This window comes from Periplaneta americana, chromosome 17 (assembly GCF_040183065.1).
Source record: "Periplaneta americana isolate PAMFEO1 chromosome 17, P.americana_PAMFEO1_priV1, whole genome shotgun sequence".
NCBI lineage: Eukaryota > Metazoa > Arthropoda > Insecta > Blattodea > Blattidae > Periplaneta > Periplaneta americana.
In genome coordinates this window covers 115,077,865-115,100,344 of record NC_091133.1, presented here as the reverse complement: position 1 = coordinate 115,100,344, position 22,480 = coordinate 115,077,865, and the positions used below count along the sequence as shown (strand labels likewise).

The 22,480-nt window shown below is 34.9% G+C and overlaps 1 protein-coding gene across 4 annotated transcripts in view; it reads left to right on the top strand.

Moving 5' to 3' along the window:
- The window catches only part of corn (cornetto), a 321,107-nt gene extending 299,692 nt beyond the window's left edge, over positions 1-21,415 (top strand). For all 4 annotated transcript variants that reach the window (XM_069815995.1, XM_069815992.1, XM_069815994.1 and 1 more), the window contains 6 exons: positions 6,221-6,473; positions 9,114-9,492; positions 11,079-11,271; positions 14,817-14,981; positions 17,588-17,743; positions 20,380-21,415. In XM_069815995.1, the coding sequence (XP_069672096.1) occupies positions 6,221-6,473; positions 9,114-9,492; positions 11,079-11,271; positions 14,817-14,981; positions 17,588-17,743; positions 20,380-20,610 (1,377 nt within the window). In that variant the 3' untranslated portion in view covers positions 20,611-21,415. The remainder of the gene's footprint in view (positions 1-6,220; positions 6,474-9,113; positions 9,493-11,078; positions 11,272-14,816; positions 14,982-17,587; positions 17,744-20,379) is intronic.
- Positions 21,416-22,480: the final 1,065 nt, after the last annotated feature.

Below are 22,480 nucleotides of genomic sequence, written 5' to 3'. Positions count from 1 at the left end.
ATCGTGCCTAACAAGAAAGACAGGCTACGATGTGACGTCATATTTTTAGTCATAACAACTTTATATACACTTGACTTCAATTCGTGCCGTAACCTGTCTTTCTCAAGTCATTAGCCACGCCATAAATGCTATGGCATATGTTGCAGCCGACTGCCTTCCCAAATGCCGTCGACTCTAGTACTTCGAATTATGTTACAAAAACACAAAAAATTAGGAGGCATTACTGAACAAATGTAACTTTTCAATTTGAAAAAGAATTTTAAAATGTTACATTTGTTTGCATCAAATTTCTGCACATTTAAAGGGCAAAACTAAAACTCTTTCAATAATTTGTTATCATAATACACTGTTCTCTTAAACTGACTCAGGATATTGGGAGTTAAATCAATGGCTATGGCTTTCGCAAAACATGCTACGAAAAGTGTCATATAAAACAATTTTTATCTCGGAAAGGAAGCAAAAATGAACAAAATTGTATTAAACTTTTTTAAAAACATAAAATTACTTAGTCACACGTTAAAAAGTGTTAAAATTAAAAAAAAAAAGGTATATACCTTCGACAGACGGCCTGTTTCGACGTGATGTTACATCTTCATCAGTGTCTCTTGAACTACTGGTGATCTTGAATTCTGCGATGTGTATTTGTCGATTGTAGGGGTGGGGGTGTTTTGCTCTTATGGTGGGGGCTGCTTGTTTGTGTGTTATGACGTATCATGACGTCGAATAATGTGTGGGTATTGAACTGTAATTGTGTATTAAGTATATGTTGTGGGTATGTTATTGTATGTTTATATATTTCATATTGTTCTAAGATGTTTAATTGTGAACTTCTTGGGGTGATGTGTGAAATTTCCATATCTGTTTCTATATTATTGTAGTCATGATTATTGTTGATAATGTGATCTGCATAATAATTATGACTACAATAACATAGAAACAGATATGGAAATTTTACACATCACCCCAAAAAGTTCACAGTTAAACATCTTAGAACAATACGAAATATATAAACATACAATAACATACCCACACATTATTCGACGTCATGATACGTCATAACACACAAACAACCAGCCCCCACCATAAGAGCAACACACCCCTACCCCTACAATCGACAAATGCACATCACAGAATTCAAGATCATCAGTAGTTCAAGAGACACTGATGAAGACTTAACATCACGTCGAAACAGGCCGTCTGTCCAAGGTATATACCTTTTTTTATAATTTTAACACTTTTTAACGTGTGACTAAGTAATTTTATGTTTTTAACAAACAAAGTGTTAACGCGAACTTTAATCAATAAACTTTTTTGTTTGAAATATCTCAAAGAATAACTCCCTGACGTTAATGACATTATTTACGGTTCACCTTGTGTATATATAAAGACAAGAGATACACATTATTGTTCATCATAGATTGTAGTGCGGTTACTATAAGTTTCGACTTTTACCAGTAAAGAAATAACATTCATCACTAATTCTGCATTAAGCCTTAAATCGTAAAGATATCAGACATCTAAATATACTTACATGTACAGTATAAAACTGAACTTACCACACAATTTTAAATTGCTAGTAGTTAATGGCAGATTTCCATAATTTGAATGGAGCAAAGGATTAACAACAATGCTGAGAAAGTGTAACTTACATTATGCATAAAGTCGTGAAATTATTTGCAGCTGACATTCACCAAATTCCAAATAAGATGTAACCTGTAAATATGCATGTGTTGAGATACCTGTAGTATTTCCATCATGTACTGTATAATGTAACTCGATAACCTCATGTTCTCCTGCACCTACCAAAGCATGTTACCAGTTCTTTAATAAGTCAAGCAGAAATCTGGTTCTATTCTGTACGTACAAAGAGAAAGATTAGTGTTGTGTAATTAATTATTATACCTTTCCATTGCGAGCCAAATTGATGCCAGTTTCTGTTATTAGGTAAGTCATGTAGCTGTTAACTTACTGTATCTAGTTGGTAAATTTAATATATATCGAAAATAACATATTGCTTCAATTACGCAAACTTCTGCTTGGCTTTTTATTTCTTTAGATGTTTGATCTTCAAAATTAAAAAAAAAAAAAAAAAAAACCCCTCTTATAAATTAGAATAAACCTTTCTTGCTACTGACTCTGTAACAGAAATCATAGATAATTGTAAATAAGCTTGTCTCACCTTTTAGTTGGTAGCATGTAGGGATATTGGTAAATCAATATAAGAAATTCATAATGATAACATATTTGGAATTATTATACCGGTAATGGTGCTTTTTAAATATTTGTACAAAAATTCCGTATTGGGATAATATTTCCTGAATCCATAAAAATAATATATCAGGGGATTATAAAAGGGTATCAACAAAAGGATAGATAAATGAAGTGGGTTTGTGGAAATTCATAGAGCAATATTTTATATCATAATAGGCCTATGTATTTTTTCTCATTTTCGAATGGCCTAAATCATAAAATTATTATAACATTAATGCATAGTTACTTTATGTACAGTAAAATAGTGTTTCGGAAAAGTATGTGACGTAGTAAACGACAGCTTTATAAATAAAAATATTCCAAAATCTTTTTGTCGAAGTGAATTAATTAATGAAGTAACGTTTCTATTTCTTATTGTACAGTAAATGACAAGATGAGTGAAACAGGACATTTCTTCTTTTATTAGTGTTTATTACATAAAGTTTACACTTGAAGGGAAAAAAAAGCTTTGAGATGAAGAGAAAAAATATAAATAATTTGTACGAATTTTGCTAGTTTTAGGTTTCGTTAATTGAAAAGATGACGTCATATTGTGCTATATGAACATAATCTTTTTTTTTTTTAAGGAACGATTTTATTTATTTCTTTACTTATCTTTATTTTTTATTTGTGTTAATAATGAAAACACAATTGCACTCTTGTATTTGTAATTGCAAATTATTAATTCACTTCACATAATTCCAACATAGAGTTTCTTCTATTTGTACAATCAATATAATTTTCTTCCTTTTCTACCTTTGTTGAGTTTATTTTTCCTAGTTTCTTTAATTATTATTTGAAAATATGGGTTGTATAGTTGAGCATCATTATTTGAAACTTTAATTTATCATACAGAAGAAAGTAAAAGAGATTTTTTTACAGTGAAAAAAAAAAATTTCATATACTGATAACGAAAGGAAAGTGAAAGCAGTTTAAAGTTGTGAAATAAATTCAAATAAATTTGCCACCATACTTTAAAGCTAAGAAAAAATTAATCATCTTGATGTGGTGTGGACGAAGCGAATGAGAGAACCTGATATATTCATGTTTTATACATTAAATAAAATTAAGATTGGACACATGTTGAACCTCGAGGTTTAATGTATATAAATTCAATGTTTGATGAATTGCTTTGCAATTCAGAATTAATTCTGTAATTCCTGTAAATGTAATAAGAATAAATATAACCACCGTTATTATTGTTCACGTATTATCCAAATTGCATGTTAATTTTGTGTTACTGTTAAAACAATGCATAACCTGTATAACCATCAATTATTATGTGCAAAGTAGCTGTACAGAGTTTTGTTGTGTTAAAGTACTCTCTTGAAGTCTGTATTATATTACAGGATTTATGTAACATACAGAGCACATTAATACAGTATTAGTACTATAATGAAATACATGAATTCCTATGGTACATAGTTTGAAAAGTTTAATTCTTTGTAATTGCATGACATACTGGTATTATACAGTCACAATTCATTTTCAGTATCTATTTCCAGTTCAAAGAATTCAAGTCAGTAGCATTGCACTTTTGATTATATTGTGTATGATCATAATAATAATAATAATAATAATAATAATAATAATAATAATAATAATAATAATCCATGTATTGTGGGTCCCTATCACCACGGCATGGCGCGTCCTCAGGTTGCGGATAGAGGAGACGGCCTCCAGATATGGAGGGTAGCTGCGATATATTGAATAAGTGGTCGTGGACAGCCGATAAGGGGTGGTCCTCCAGCTTGGGGGTTGGGCGAAGGGCTAACAACCCATCACCGTAAAAAACAGCTTGTTACGTATCCCTATAATAAGCCTCGGAATAGGACTGAAAGACGTGAATATGTTAGGAGAAAATACACAAACGATTAGGGAAAACACGGAAATTTTACTTGAAGCAAGTAGAGCGATCGGTTTGGAAGTAAATCCCGAAAAGACAAAGTATATGATTATGTCTCGTGACCAGAATATTGTACGAAATGGAAATATAAAAATTCGAGATTTATCCTTCGAAGAGGTGGAAAAATTCAAATATCTTGGAGCAACAGTAACAAATATAAATGACACTCGGGAGGAAATTAAACGCAGAATAAATATGGGAAATGCGTGTTATTATTCGGTTGAGAAGCTCTTATCATCCAGTCTGCTGTCCAAAAATCTGAAAGTTAGAATTTATAAAACAGTTATATTACCGGTTGTTCTGTATGGTTGTGAAACTTGTACTCTCACTTTGAGAGAGGAACATAGGTCCAGGGTGTTTGAGAATAAGGTGCTTAGGAAAAATTTGGGGCTAAGCAGGATGAAGTTACAGGAGACTGGAGAAAGTTACACAACACAGAACTGCACGCATTGTATTCTTCACCTGACATAATTAGGAACATTAAATCCAGACGTTTGAGATGGGCAGGGCATGTAGCACGTATGGGCGAATCCAGAAATGCATATAGAGTGTTAGTTGGGAGACCGGAAGGAAAAAGACCTTTAGGGAGGCCGAGACTTAGATGGGAGGATAATATTAAAATGGATTTGAGGGAGGTGGGGTATGATGATAGAGACTGGATTAATCTTGCACAGGATAGGGACCGCTGGCGGGCTTATGTGAGGGCGGCAATGAATCTTCGGGTTCCTTAAAAGCCATTTGTAAGTAAGTAAGTAAATAATAATAATAATAATAATAATAATAATAATAATAATAATACGAGAGTGATTTAAAAAGTAAGGTAACAAAAGTTCTCACTGGTGACATATTCTCACTCTTGTTCGAATTTTCTGCCAGGACTGCAGTAGCAGACCACAGCTTTGTTATGTAGCCATTAGATGGCGCATATGTTGTGTCAGACGCTCGCAATATCAGTTGTAAGATAGCTGCACGCACGTTTACAGTGTGGATGTCATATCACGGAAATAGGTGTGGGTTTGCTGCTTACATTGGGAGTACTGGATCATTCTCCCTACAGCCGCGACCTGATAGTCAGTAATTTCCATCTCTTCGGACTGTTGAAACAAGTGTTCGAACAATCATCGATGCAGGCATAGAAGAAGTCTGTGTGAAGTCCCTGAAGCCACATCATGATGGCTTGCTGACCGGCCGTATCGGTGATGAATCACTTACCATCCAGGTGCTTCTTCAACGATCCAAAGAGATGGAAATTACTGTGTGGCAGATCGGGGCTGTAGGGAGGATGGTCCAGTACCTCCCACCAGAAGCACCGTTTTACACCGTATACCTCAACAAATTAATGATATGTGGTCTGCTGCTGCGGCCCTGGCAGAAAATTCGAAGAAGAGGGGGGGATATATCACCCGTGAGTGCTCTTGTTACCATACTTTTCAAATCACCTTCGTAATACAATGCTTTTCTCGTAATTTACGAAATATATTGTAGTAATTTATATTTAACAAAAGAATTGCTTTGACTCTAAACAGAACATTGTTTTAGATTCATCCTCATATAAAGATTAAAGTAATCAGATATTATCAAGTTGCTTCATATAATTCACATATAAGTGAGCATGAATTTTAAAATTTATTGTACATGATGTGAAATGGATATTGATGGGGGTCTTTACTGAGAGGTATAAAGTTAATGTATCTACAATTGGTAACTTTATCTTAAAATTTTACGCTGTAGATAACTACTTAAAAATGATTTTAAATAGGAATTAATATTTTAATATGTTATTTTCCTATAAAATTTAGCAACACCATAGCATTTAATTGACAAATGAATAAAAAGTAAGTGCAAATTAATAATGAAGTGAATAAATACTGAGAATAAATTTGTCATCATCTGGTATGGGTACTGTTAATGAAAAGTGTTCAATATGCAAACTTCTGAATGATTCTAGAGATAAATAAACTATTTTGACGTAACTTATTAATTCATAAAAGCAAATTAAATACAGCTATATCAAAGGATATAATAATATCCTCAAATAATATTAGTCTTTGCATTCTTTCCCAGGATGTAATATTTCATAATGAAGCCTACAGCAAGAGTAACAGCAGTATTGAAGCAAGTCCAGAAAAGATATCTGCAAATCGAGCTTCAGAACAACCGTCCTTCGATCCACAGCGCACACCTTCCCCGAAGCGAGGGGCATCGTTTGTGACAGCTGTGATCAGTGCCATAAAAAATGCAGCGACTGGAGGTACAGGGAAACGAGTACTGCATACTGAAGACACTGCTCAGGAACTCTTTCAAGAGACCTCTGAAGGTATGTTAGCAGTGGAAGGAAAAAGCTGTATTCTCTTGTAATCATTAACTTCTTATTAATTCTTCAGTCAGTGGACATCATCATCATCATCATCATCATCATCATGATCGGATATCTGGAAATTTAAAGCAGTCTTTCCATCTTCGTCTGAGTCTTTCTTGCTCTTTACATTCAGGTTTATATTGTAGTACTTTCTTTGGGAGTCTACTATTTTCTCTCTCTCTCTCTCTCTCTCTCTTTTCTCCCGCTCTCCCTCCTCTTCCCCCTCTTCCCCCTCTCCCTCCTCGCACACATCCAGATTATCAAATTTCGACTGATATTGTTCCTGTTTAGGTAGCATAAAGTTGTATTTCGAAATCATTGAGTCTAGTTTACACTTAATTTTCTCCTGCTCCTCGTTATACCACAGTCTGTATATACAGTCACGAAGCTCAATATGTAGTAAATATGCATCCATAGGTAGTTGCTAACCACTAGGATCGCTTTATATCGCCTCATCACAGACAATGCAAAATAGTACCAGCACACTCAATTGTTCCTAGCATCCTAACAACTCAAGCTTCGTGACTGTATATACTAGACTGTGGTTATACTAGGACTGTATGATATTTTCCTTTCTCTTTCTAGATAGAATTAACTTTCTGTGGTGTGTGCATTAGTTTATGACCCATTGTAATGTTCAAAGTTTCACATTTCCTCTTTCAGCTGACATAATCTCTTATCTTTCTTTTCGTAAATCGAAAAATGTATAACAAAGAGGGCATTTTTCTTTCCTACTAGCTGAAGTACTGATATTAAAATTTGGCTAGTGTATTATATTTACTATTAAAACTTCTTAAGGTGTGAACTTTTGTTTTACTTTATCTGTCTTTATTTATTTTTATTTTTTATGTTTTCCTATTTTGTATATTAATATTGGACATTTATATTTAATTAGCTTTTAATTCATTCATTCATTCATTCATTCATTCATTCATTCAGTGTTCTGCCCAAGAGCAAGTCTTTCACTGCAAACCCAGCTTTCTCCAGTCTTTCCTATGCTGCCTTCCTCTTTGTCTCCTCATATGATCCATATATCTTAATATTGTCTGTCATCTGGTATCTTCTTCTGCCTCGAACTTCTCTCCCGTTCACTATTCCTTCCAGTGTACCCTTCAGTAGGCAGTTTCTTCTCAGCCAGTGACCCAACCAAATCTTTTGCCTCTTCCTGATCAGTTTCAGCATCATTCTTTCTTCATCCACTTTTTCCAACACAGTTTCATTTCTTATTCTGTCTGTCCACTTCATATGTTCCATTCTTCTCCATATCCACATTTCAATGCACATTTCAATTGCAATTTTTAGACTGTTTACAGGCCACGACTGCTTGGCCAAGTATCTCCACAGGATTTGAATATCTCCTTCACCACTCTGCCCCTTATGTGATCTTCAAGAGGAAATGGATCAAAACCATCTTCAGCACTGCCCAGCCACTATCAACTTGGCGTCCTTGAGTGAAAAATACTGGAGAGCGAGAGAATTAATGATTTCATTGTCAGAAATTCAGCATTAGCAAACAACAACAATATTTCAAATGCTTCTATTCATGAATTTAAATACTATTATAGTCACAATCATGCCATGGTATGAAAGAAAAATTCCACAACCTCGAGCGGGATTCGAACCTGCGACTTTCTGTAGTCCGGTCAGGCGCTGAGCTGTCGAGATCGTCTCACACCAAAGGCTTGGAATTATCCTTTCATACTGGCGACTCTGTCGCAGGTTCGAATCCCGCTCGAGGTTGTGGAATTTTTCTTTCATACCATGGCATGATTGTGACTATAATAGTGTTTAAATTCATTAATATGTCACATCAACGGACGTTTATACGTCATCCAACATCGTAAGATGAAGATTACATTTGTAAAGCTTCTATTCACTTCTCTCCACTTCGTTGTAATGTCCTTGTTTCTGCCTCTATACAATGCCACACTCCATACAAAGCACTTCACTAGTCTCTTCCTTAGTTCTTTTTCCAGAGGTCCGCAGAAGATGCTCCTTTTTCTATTAAAAGCATCCTTGTCTATTACTATCTTCCTTTTCACTTCCTGGCAGCAGCTCATGTTACTGCTTATAGTACACCCCAAGTATTTGAAGCTGTGCATTTGCTCTACTTAGAATTCGCATGCTTACCTTCTTTATTTTTATGTCCATGGTTTTCGTCTTATTTACATTTATCTTCATTGCATACTGCTGACAGCTGTCATTTAGCTCCAGTAGCATATCCCTTAGTATCATCTCCTCTCCTGCTAACAACGCCATATCATCAGCAAAGCAAATCTTATGCACTTTATTCTTCTTCCTCGTACTATCACTCCTTCCGTGTTTTCAAAACAGTTCTTTACTAAATCCTCCAAGTAGATGTTGAACAGGATAGGTGATAAAAGCATCCTTCTAATTTCACTTCCTTCTGGCATTTCTTCTCCTGTCCTATTAAAGATTACTGCACAGCCTTCTCTCTTTCCAATCCACACCTATTTTCTTTAGTATCCCCATCAATTTAGCTTTTAATTAATTATTCTTATTTATTTAGTTCGGATTCAAGGAATCTGATGGTAGCAATGTTTTCAATTAAACAATTTCCTTTAATTCTGATCGTAGAAACTTCAGAACTGGGGGAGCCCACTGCAGAGGACCTGGATGCTTACGACACGGCATCCAATCCTCGTTACAGCACAGGAAGCATCACGACCACTTGTCTTGCCAACAGTGAATCTCTGCAAAATCTATCACAAGCCATCCTTAACAGACAACAGTTCGAACTGGCGCAGACTGATGGCGGCTGCAGTGACGATCTCACATCCATCGACTACGAAAGTTCTGGTGTCGACCTCCTGCCACCACTAGAGGACTGCTCCCCAGCCATAACGCTTGTGGACCAAATTATTGAAGTAGACAATCTAGTCACCAAACTACTCAAGGTTCTGCGGATCATCCAGCTGGAGAATGACACGTGTATGGATGAACTGCATGACGAAAGGTACGTAATGGAGGAGTTTCTTCTCCCTTTGTTTTTAAGGCATGTAGTGAATTTAAACCAAACTCTCTTTACGCCTTATTCTTTGGTTCCAATGTCTTTATTTTCCTCCTTTACTGATGAATAAAGTATAAAATATTGTGTGTTATTAATAGGGATGCCAGCTATCCCAATTTTAGCGGAAAATCCCGATTTTCATACGTATTTCCCTTTTCCACCTCAAACATTAGCAAGAAGATCGTTTTCTCGATAGTCATCCAAAAGGACCTAATCATTTCGCGAATTGTGGATACTAATCCTTTTTTCAATATCCCTGGATGGATCTAACACTCGTGTAGAAAGAGTTTTTTCTTTAATGAAAGTTAGATGGACAGAGTGTAGAAACAGAATTAATAAAATATTATATATATATATAATAAAATCAGAGCTTGAGGTCATTCTTAATTTTAGTATGAATTGCAAGGATTTTTTTTAAACATATATAAAAAGAAAGACAAAATTTCTGAAAGAGGCAAAATTTGTTATAAATATTAAATATTTTGTGACATGTTACTACTACAGTGTAATGTTAGTAATTAGGCAAATAATTAATAATAATAATAATAATAATAATAATAATAATAATAATAATAATAATAGTAGTAGTAGTAGTAGTAGTAGTAGTAGTATCGGTAATGTAAGTTGAATTCATAATTTTATAACTCTAAATTGGATTAATAAAGGATTGGTATTCAGATTCTATCCTAGTTTACTTATTGTATTATGTATTTGCAACATAAATTAATATAACATAAGCCAGAGGGGGTTATACCCATATAGTACAATGTACACAGTAGACATTTGAGGTTATCTTTTCATTTTCAACATCGAAAATGTTTATAAAATTTTTCATGACATTTAGTTTTCAAAAGTTGGCAACCTTAGTCATTATCAACTTAAAACTGGCAGTCTTTGAAATGTTATTTATTTATTTTTTTTTAACTAACGGTGGGTACTTGACTTTTCGTCATTCACCTATATGAAGCCAGTTGTGTAGACCAATTTACCGACAGAGTCGTTGCCCAGGGTGCGCCATTGGAGGCTGGTCTATGTTACACCCGCGATGAGATGACATGATGATGGAGATTTGTTGGAATGCCACAGGGGAACCAGAGCTCCTGGAGAAAACCTCTGTGTTATCTGGACCATGGGCTTGCCCAACTCAAGTTATAAATTGGGGAGTACATCGGGAATCGAACCTGGGTCTATAGGATTATAAGTCCAGCGCCCTAGCTATTGGACTACCATGGCAGTTTTGAAATGTTAAATAATTTCTTTCATTGAGGGGCATTAACACACTATTTCAATACAAGGACTTGGCTACGATTGCAATAAAGACCCAGCCACAAGTACTGATATCTCGCACCATTTTGTTTGAGCTCCTTATTCCAAGCAGGCTCACCGAATTGAAAAATTAGTGGGCACATCATTGGGTCATAATGTGGACTGAAAATAGATAACAGTCTAGGAGAATACGTATGCTATTATAAATGTTACCATAAGCACGCATATACAGAAATATTAAAAGCCATATTGTATTGCTTGTCTAGAATACAGCTAGCAGAACAAGTTCGGAGAGAGCAAGAAAGCAGAAGAGAAGTGCAAGATGAAGTCAGAAATTGGGAACGTCTTGGAGCAAGATTGAGAGGAGAAGTACAAGACGTACGTCTTCAGTTACAGCGAAGAGTCCAGGATCTCGAACATACAAGAGATGAATTACAGCGGCACAAAGATCAAGTAGAGGTGAGAAATGTTGCTGATGTAAATTCAGGTAAAGACAGAATTTGACAAGTGCAATTGAAATGACAATTTTTCGAAGTAAATCTGTTCTAAATTCCATAGCTAAAAATTATTAGTACATGGGGCGATGAAGTTACGGGGGAATGGAAAAAATTAGATAACACACACAATTCCAGATGTTTGAGATGGGCAGGGCATGTAGCATGCATGGACGAATCCAGAAATGCATATAGTGTGTTAGTTGGGAGGGCAGAGGGAAAAAGACCTTTGGGGAGGCCGAGACGTAGAAGGGAGGATAATATTAAAATGGATTTGAGGGAGGTGGGATATGATGATAGAGACTGGATTAATCTTGCACAGGTTAGAGAGTGAAGTTTAAATATAGGAAGAACAGAATATGTTTTCAGAATAGGTAAAACATTTCTATAATTTCTTAGGCAAACAAATGATAGCTTGCAATGCCAGCAGTCAAAAACTAACTCACCAACTGTTTATCTTTCCAGACATGATGTAGCTTATTCAAACGTCTTTTGTTTTAAATGAATAATTTCACTGAAAATATTTCATATGTTAAGTTACTGGTAATTACTCAGTTTGCAACAAACTGCATTAGAATTTGTTTGTTTAGAAACTCGATCTTATATCATCTGTCAAAAATTTTGGTACGGTACATATACAGTAGAACTTGGTTATAGCGACCTCGTTTTGTGCGACACCTCGCCTATAACGTCAAATATTCTCTGGTCCCAACTAATTCCCCGTAAGACATATGCTTTCCTACCTTGCTTAATACGACAAACGCATATCCGTCTACCTCGCATATAACGTCATTTTCAACCTCAGTTTGGAATAAGATTTTCTAAGAACCAAAGTATTTTAAGAAATATTTTGTTGAAATCTGACCCTGACAAATTCGTTACAGTCTCCTTCTATCATAGACCTCTGGAATGCAGGCAGATTCCCCACCCCATTGTAACCTGCCCCGAATTCATGCTGTATTAGATCAGTTTCGACAGGAAGTTTTCACTAAGTACACGCATTTTAACGCAGTATGGCCACTAAAAGAAGTAAGTGACGCTTTAGAAGTCATTAGAATTATGAACATGTTCTATGAAGCTAGGGAAGGGAGCAGTGAAATTGCAACTGAAATTATGAACATAGAACGTAATTTAGCCCTAGAAAGTGTGTATTGGGCAAGTAGAAGACAACAAAGTAGAATGACTGATTACTTCACTTCTAAGTAAAGTAGTTTGGTGAGTACTGAACAAACTGTTTTAATACAGAATACTGTATTTATAATTGTAGGCCTACGTGTATTTTATTATGTTCATTGTAGGCTTAAAAGTCAATACATAAATCTAAAATAAGTCTAATTAAGTTTGTTATTTTTCATTTTCCACCTCACTAGATTGATAATGTGAATCTTGGTTACTACGACACTCGTTTATAACAACATAATTTTCCAGGTCCCTTGGATGTCGTTATAACCAAGTTCTACTGTATTATTATATTATTTACACTCTATTTTTTTTTTTGACCAGCCTCATGGTCTAGTGGTCAGAGCTTCTGGCTATAGTTCATGAGGTCCCGGGTTCGATTCCCGGTTAGAGCACAGGAATTTTTCCTTAAAGGGGATTATTCCTGTGTTCGTCCATGGTCTGGAATTTAGGTTAAGTTTAGATTTAAGACCTCTCCTGGCACCACATTATCATAATCATCCTGTCACATCATCGGGGTAATGTAACTCCGCCTTCCAGGCGCCCCAACCTCAGAAGTGGGTTACAACTAAGCCACAGCCAGGAGAGAAGACCAGAAATGTCGAAAAGACAACCTGGTGGCATTGGATAAAAAAAAATATTTCAAATTTCGTCCTTAATTATACAATACTTCTAAAAAGCCCAGAAATTCAAAGAAAATATTTGTAAATGTGCAATAATGTGGAATCACATATTAGCCTCTTCATTTTTACATGTTATGCAAGAATATTTAGAAAGTCTATTCCACTTGTATTTACCCCCAACTAAAATTTTCTCGGAGAAAGATTTGATATTAAATTTAGAAACATAATGAATTTAAAACTGTGTTATGATTACACAATTAAAGTAAGAAAAGAAAACGTAATGAAACTTTATCATAGTTGATAATTTTGTGAATCTGCAGTTCTAATAATGTCTGGTGGCTAAGATCAAAGCGTAATATCTGTTCTTATCAGCTTAATATCTAATAATTAGGGAGCGGATTTTTATGTGCTAAAAAATTTAAATATATTTATTTTTTATGTGCTAAAAAGTACGAAAATATTTGCTAAAAATAAAAAAAATATATATTTTTTTTAAATATGACAAAAATACCTTACTTAGCTTGGAAAAAAAAAGTTACTAGGTACTCACCAACCACAATTGAGTGCTAGTAGATGGCCGAGAATTGCAGTGAACAACAAAGGTCATCTCCAAATTCTCCATCATAAATGCATGCCGATTATCTCTGAACAACGACTTATACTGTGAAAACGATCTTTCCACATCACAGGACGTCAGACGTGCATATTTAAAGAGAGGAATGTCACACATACACCATCAATTTCACCTACAGGCACACCCTCCAATACTTGATCAACTTCACACATTTCTTTATATCCACTGTTTTCCCCAAACACACTGTGGAATTTGTCCCTTAGTACTTGTACTTCTGGACCTGGTAGTGAGTCTAGTTTAATTTCACGTTACGCACCTCTCTGTTTCAGACAACAGGTTTTTGGATGTTTCGAGTTTTTTTTATGGTGTCACACAGAAACCTTAGATTTGCTAATAGGAAAGCCAAATCGTTTTTTAAACAACCATCTTTCAGTATATCTTGAAGGATATCGATTGACGAAGCTGATAACAGGGAATCACAACAAGATGTATTGCCTCACTTGATGGACATGAGTGAGAGGCGAGAGATTTGTTTAAACTAAATAATGTTCATACTCGAGCTCTTATCTGTTGTGTTTCACAAAAAAGTGTTGAATGAAATCATCTTCAGCAACAATAAACATTCCTAATTATGTGTTGCAAGATCTCTCCTCCTTGTCCATGTTAATTTATTCTCTAATAATAACATTGATATGCTGCCTAGCAGTTCTCAGAACTTTAGGTGATACTATTACAAAAATGGATCATGGATACACCACACAGCACTTAGAAACACGAAGCAACCAGGAATTCTTAAAAAGATAACATACTTCTGAGTTACATAATTGATTTAGTTTTAAAATGTTTAAAAATTCACGTAAAAAAATTATTTAAGTAAAAAAACTCCAATATTTATGTGTTTATAATAGATTTCCTGAAAATATGTATTTACATAATTTTTTTGTGAAAATATGTGTTTTTATGTGAAATAAAATTCGGGTTTTAAACTTGAAACTTCATGTTCGGAATTTTTAGCTTTGTTAATTGTGTTTTATCACACACAAAAATAATATTTAATTACATAGGAATCCGCTCCTTACTAATAATATAAATTTGCACGATAAAATCACGAATTATTTCTTTTTATATTCTCAGCAATTAACAAAAGAACTGCACAACTTAAGCTCCGTGTGCAAACAAACAGAGCTACAGCTGCGCTCTCATGAAGAAGAAGCTGAGAATGTTCTACAGCAGTGGCAGGAGAGCGGCAAACTACCATCTCCAGAAGTGCTGGCCAGAGTTGTTACAGCTCGTGGTGAGGTAAGGAACTGCAATGGAGCAATGCACAGTTTTCTTTATTCTTTAATTCACTACCGGTACCATATTTCTCAATTTTATGTAAAAGATTCTGATGAAAACCTACATTTAAATGATAGTTAAAGAAAATAAACTGTAAATAATAATAGTATCATTTTCTGCGTGATAAGAAATGGAACTTTATGAAACTGGTGAAATATGTAATGAAGTCTAAGAAAGGATGTAGGCTAATCTTTGCTACACTCATTTTTTCAATATTACGCCTATACTTTTTAGTTTATTTTTGTTACATATTTTTATATTCTCTTACTGTAACTTCCTCTTACCGTTTTTCTAGGGACAGCATGATTTTAGGAATATTTTTAATATTTATCAGTAGTTAGCAATGATTTTGTATAACAATTGAAGAAACAGAACTAAACTTCTTCCTCATTTCAATCTTAATTAACCTCGTTCAGAAGACTTGATTATTGTCATTCATTTGCTAAACTAGAGTTTATCAAAAGTATTTTCTTTTATTTTTACTTTTATGTACCGATTAATAATGAAGAGATAATTATAGTCACGATGAAACATTGTCAGATTTGGGACAGTTTTGTTAACATCGGGACTTTCGTGACAATTTTAAAGGTAAACTAAGCACTAACTTAAGCTTTCATCTAACCTAAGCTAACATAACCTAGATTTCAGCTTCTTTTATCAGCATGCAATAAAGTTAAATACACAGCTTAGGACACAAAAACTTGCCGATCCAACAAATTCTATCTTCTAATCGAAATACTCCGGCTAGAAAGGATGATTCACACCAATAACCTGCTTTTTACATCTGACTAAAAGAGGTTTTACATATTTATGTACTCGTGACAGCAATTGTAAATCTGTTCTCATGGCGCAGGTGTTTAGAAGACCGATGTGGTAGTCACCATAAAACAAACGCATGAAATGTTCGAGTCTTAATATCTTTTCTTTTTTTTAAATCAGGAAATATGACCTTGTTCTAATTAGTTTTTAATGTATCGTGAAAATGCTTTGTGATTTTCATGGAGATTATATATCTTTATTAAAATACTGGAATTATAGGCACCCTGTTTTAATTAGTTTTTAATATACCGGTACCATGAAAATACTTCATGGTTTTCATGGAGATTACGTCTTTATTAAAATACTGGAAATATGACCCTGTTCTAATTATTTATATATATAAGTTATTGTGAAAATGCTTTGTGGTTTTCATGGAGATTATGTCTTTATTAAAATACTGGAAATATGATTCTGTTTTAATTAGTTTTTGATATATCTTCTTACAAATGTGTGGTGTCTAGCTACTCTTTTCACGAAATCAACAGATCAGAGTATTAAATTACCTGCTTTCTGGGAAAAAAAAAAATGACGAAATTAGAACAAAAGTCGTGTTTTTGCAAGTTATACAGTACGTTAATGGTAAAATATTAGGGCCTATGTAATTATTATTATTATTATTATTATTATTATTATTATTATTATTATTATTATTATTATGCAGTATTAGAAATGCATGACTAAATACAAAATTAACGTATCATAAAAGAAGAAGAAATCTTAAATATAAAATAAATAGACAATAAATAAAGCAATAAATAAATACATAAATAAAGCAACAAATAAAGAAGTAAATAAATAAATAAAAGTGGGTAGCCATTAGGATTCGAACCATTACCAGTACTACCTGCATTACTGAAGACACGCAGATACAAGAAAACAGAAAACCAAACACACACGGTCAAGCTGACACACTCTTATCATACTTTCTCTGTATTTATATTTGCATAAAAAGCAGGTCATTTCTCGTTCATGTGAAAGAATATTTCTGTTACACCTTGTCGTTCAGTAAAGCAAGAGGTAGTGATAAAAGAGAGAAAAAAGGTTGTGATATTTAGAGTTTACGAGTTATTTTTATATATATTTTATATATATTCCAGCATTCTTACTCTTTTAACAGTAAAAGTCTGAGTCTTGAGTCCTTCGACGGAGCAAAAACATTCATTTAACTTGCCATAACTCAGAAACCAGTAAAAATTTTGAGTAGCAATAACTTTTAAAAGTAATTTCCATTCTTTTTCAACATTTTTCTCAGTTTGATCTCCCATCTAACATGAAAAACAATCAAGTTTGCCGCGTACCAATGTCTATTTTGAACAGATCACTTCGAAGTTATTATTTTTTCTCTCTGTTTCCAAAAAAGATTTTGATTTCGAATTTCTTTCTATGCTTTCCTCAGTCATTCACCTATCAATCATAAAAATTACACCGCTATTGACTACCTTAGGAGCTGCAACGTAATAAATATTTAACACAGCGGGAAACTGATTTCTCCCTCCCTCTGTCTCCGGTATTGCCATCTCTATCTCGCATAAGCCATCCATATTGCAATGCCTCAGCGATCACCGATTGGTTCTCATCATATCCAGGAGATTTGCCACAGAGAATAACACCAGCTGACTACACTAAGGTCATGTGCTCCCAGGTCCGGTGTAGGTACTGTAACACCATAGGCCAGCCCCCTCCATTATGAATTGTCATGACGATAAATATTTTGATGAATGAAACTGGTGCAATATTCATATTTTCAGATTCCTGGACTAAAGGAGAAATTGGCTGAAAAAGAGCAGCAATTAAATGAAATAGGGCAAAAGTACTCATTGAACAAACAGATCTTGACAGAAAACTGGCATCAGGCTGCTACAGAAGTGAGACGGCAGTATGAAGCAATCGACAGTGCACTGGAGGTAAAATGTTTATGCTCACCATGTTAGGTTTGTTGTTAGTCTGAGTACTCATAAGAGAAAAACAAGCCTGTTAGTACTTCAGAAACAACATACCACTAATACATTAATAGCAGCAGTTGTTTGTGTTGAACTCATTAACTTTGCCATACTTGTATAATTCATTAATAATATTGTATACTATTTAAGTCTCTTGAATGCATTAAAAAATATGTTGTTGTTTTCTAATGCCAGGCGTTTGACAATAAAGTCATTTGACCTCTTGCACTCCAATATTTTTCTAAGATATTGTCATGGTTAGCCACTGATGCACAGATTTTGAGATGTTATGAATCCATTTCTTGATTTGAGTTGCACAATGGACAGTTAGGGGACTCGTATATTCCAATTCTATGCAGATGCTTGGCCAAACAATCATGGCCTGTTGCCAATCTAAATGCAGCTACAGACGATTTTCGTGGCAAATTGGGAATCAACTGTGCATGATGATGCAGAGAGTTCCATATTTTCCCTTGAGATTGTGTTATCAAATTTTGTTTGTTGAAGTCTAAGTATGTAGATTTAATAAATCTTTTCACAGAGTAATACGTAGATTTAGTAACAGGTCTGTAAGTAGCAGTGCTGCCCTTCTTTGCTAAAGCATCCGCATTCTCGTTTCCTAGGATTCCACAATGGGATGGTATCCATTGCAATACAATTCTTTTATTGAGTGTTATTAGTTGAGAGAGCATTTTATTTATTTCTGCTGTTTGAGATGAAGGTGTGTGTCTAGAGTATTGATAGAATAGCTGATTTGCATTAAAAAAATATAGAATTACATTTTGTGTACCTGAGTGGGTGAGTAGAAGAGTGGGTGGGCAATGTGAGTGGCTCACTCTGTCAGTCAATCAGTCAGTCAGTCAGTAATTGCTTTCATTATTTGAGTGATTAGTGTTTACGAAAGGAAAATAAACTGATAAATTCAGGAGATTGTTCTCCAGTGATTTTTGGCGTGTCTGAAGTATTTTATTTTGGATTGTAGCTATTTGCGATTACCTGATCTTCAGAAAATCGAATTAAAAATAAACCAAGTCCTTATTTTCATTCATACACAATTATTCAGCCATAAAACTAGAAAAACTTTTAATTCATTAATGTGTAATCTGATTTATTAGTAAGATATGCATTTTCTATTTTTTTTTTTGGACCAAATTTGTCGTTGTTGTTTTCTAATGCCAGGTGTTCGACAATAAAGTCATTTGACCTCTTGCACTCCAATATTTTTCAAAGATATTGTCATGGTCAGCCACTGAAGCACAGATTTTGAGGTGTTCTGAATCCATTTCTTGGTTCGAGTTGCACAATTGAGACTCAAAAGGAAACCTGGTTATTACCAGGCCATCATGTTTTTAAATTTATATTCATTCATTCTTACTTTTCTGCAAAGGACAGGTCTTTCACTGCAAACCCAGTATTCTCCAATTTTTCCTATTTTCTGCCTTCCTCTTGGTCTCCGCATATGATCCAGATATCTTAATGTCGTCTATCATCTGATATCTTCTTCTGCCTCGAACTTTTCTTCTGTTCACCATTCCTTCCAGGACATCCTTCAGTAGGCAGTTTCTTCTCAGCCAGTGACCCAGCCAATTCCTTTTCCTCTTCCTGATCAGTTTCAGCATCATTCTTTCTTCACCCACTATTCCTAGCACAGCTTCATTTCTTATCCTGCCTGTTCATGTCACATACTCCATCCTTCTCCATATCCACATTTCAAAAGTTTCTAGTCTCTTCTCTTCACATCGTCATAATGTACATGTTTCCTTAGTTCTTTTTCCAGAGATCTGCAGAAGATGCTCCTTTTTCTGTTAAAAGCCTCCTTTGCAATTGAATTAATATTCTTCTCACTTTATAGATCTCTTGGATATGGAACAACAAGTTTTGATGGAGAAATCGTTGCAATAAGTGAAAGTCTCAGGAATCTTCTATTTCACATCAATAAATTTAAGAATGCAGTTATATTGTCAGACTCCAAAGCAGCTATTCTATCAATCGTCTCTAAACACACACCTTCATCTCAAACAGCAGAAACAACTAAAATGCTCTCTCAATTAATATCACTCAATAAAAGAATTGTATTCCAATGGATACCATCCCATTGTGGAATCCTGGGAAACGAGAATGCGGATGCACTAGCAAAGAAGGGCAGCACTGCTACTTACAGACCTGTTTCTAAATCTACGTATTACTCTGTGAAAAGATTTATTAAATCTACATACTTAGACTTCAACAAACAAAATTTGATAACACAATCTCAAGGGAAAAAATGGAACTCTCTGCATCATAATCCACAGTTAATTCCCGATTTACCACGAAAATCGTCTGTAGCTGCATTTAGATTGGCAACAGGCCATGATTGTTTGGCCAAACACCTGCATAGAATTGGAAAATATCAGTCCCCTAACTGCCCATTGTGTAACTCAAATCAAGAAATGGATTCGGAACATCTCAAAATCTGTGGTTCAGTGGCTAGTCATGATAATATCTTTGAAAAATATTGGAGTGCAAGAGGTCAAATGACTTTATTGTCAAATGCCTGGCATTAGAAAACAACAACATATTCATAATTTTAATAATAAAGCAATATCACTTCTTTCTTTCAGACTCTGCATAGCATTCAAGGGGTGGTGATGCAGTGTCCGTCATTAGCGAAGTTACAGCAAGACTTAGAAGAAACCAATTTCCAGTGTGCCTCTTCCCTGCCCCTCATAGCAGCTGATCTCAATGCTAATGCTCCTCAAATCGTAACTCTGAATGGGACACACAATGGAGGGAGCAACAATGGACTTGAAACAACACACAAATCAGGGAACGCCATTAATGGCAAAGCATAATAATGAATCAATATTGAGCTTATCTTAATAACAAGAACTACCGGCATTTCAGAGAAACTATAGTTTGGTGAAAACCGCAGCTAGAATTAGTCATTATATGAACAAATTCAATCATCAAATTCCACTATATCTGTATGATGTCTCATACGGTATTTTTAATGCAAATTCTCAACAATGGATCGTACGAACCATTGTAATGTAAGATAGGATCTCTGTTACAATAATATTTTTCTATGTCTTAATAGGATATATTTAAAGTAAGATATGTTACTGAAATGTGTGATAGAACAACTGCCTCTAGCATGTAATGTAAGAATAAGAAGAAAAAGTATTGGTTGGAAAATGTAGAAATTGAAAAGAGAAATAATACTTTTAAATTCAATAAGCATTTTGTATTATCATTTACTAATATAGTTCTGAGAAATTCTTTAGCTATGAAATAGGTACATTTTGTACCAACATTACAATTTTTCTTCACTTTATAAGTAAAGAAATTTTAAAATGAAAATGGTGGGGAAAAGATTACATTATGTGTAGCTGACAGAAAATCAATTCACTTTTTTGTGCCTCATGTCAGATGAGTTTCTGAATGTTGGAGTAACAAATGTCAATACAACACGGATGATCTTGATCCCCGTCCAGGCTCTTAGCATGTGGTAATGTGTTACAGGATTACGCATTTTAATATAAAGATATTAACATAAAAAATTCCCTGAATGATGATCATGTACATTCATATTAACAGAATCAAAATCATAGATGCTATGTAATACACAGTATATGGCAATTAAAGTTGTTCATCGTGTTTCCGTCTTTCATTCTTACCATTGACAAGTGATTCAATCCATGCATTCTACAGATGTTTCTATTTAGTGTACACTGAGGTAAGGTGCCTAAGATCGGCACCTCCCCACACGATGTGATCTGCCTCTTCTCTCTGCTCCAGCTGCCAGCTCCGATTATATCGGAACAGGTAACTCGAGGTGGCAAAATTTGTTGTAATTTTGGGCGCCAGCCCCCTCGAATCAACTGTGGTAGATTAGAGTTCCCACGTAGCTAAGGGTCGTTTGGGACGTGGAGTTTGGGAGAACGTAACGTAATGAATGAAATGATGTACTTGACACACGTTTCAGTTTGTATTGATTAACTCCAATTAGGATGTTTATTCTCACTTGTAGAATTAGGTATAGCTGAACGCATATCCAAGAGTGTGTTAAATTCACTGCATTATAGTGATTGACGAATTATATTGTTGATATTATTCGACGAATTATAGTTTTGATTGTAATTGGCGGGTTGTTGAAATTGATAATAATTGAACAATGGTCGTGTGATTCACAAGTAATCAAAGGAGGTATCTCGGTGGCGGCTGCTACGATTAATCAATTATACGAGGCCTGTCTAAAAAGTATCCGACCTTTAATTTTCCCGCGCAAAGTAGTGATTTTAAGGCAGCGCCACTGTGCACGGTGGAAGGAGGAACCATAATGCGCATGCTTGAATTTTTTCACCGCATTCGCTTGTGCCAGTCACTGGCTGGTGGTCGCCAAGTAAGGTGCTGTTCTAAGTGTTTGTCGGATTTAGTTTTCTCGCAAGATGACTGAACGAATTGAGCAAAGATACTGCATCAAATTTTGTCAAAAGCTTGGTGATTCTGAAAGTCAAACAATTCGTAAGATTCAGCAGGTGTTTGGGGAAAATGCGATGGGTGTAACACAAATTAAGGAGTGGTTCAACCGATTCAAAGATGGCCGCACATCAGAGGAGAGTGAGCAGCGTTGTGGCAGGCCCCAAACTGCTCGGAGTGCAGCTGTTGTTGAGAGGGTGCGAAATTTGGTGATGGCAGATCGTCATTTGACCGTGCGGGAGA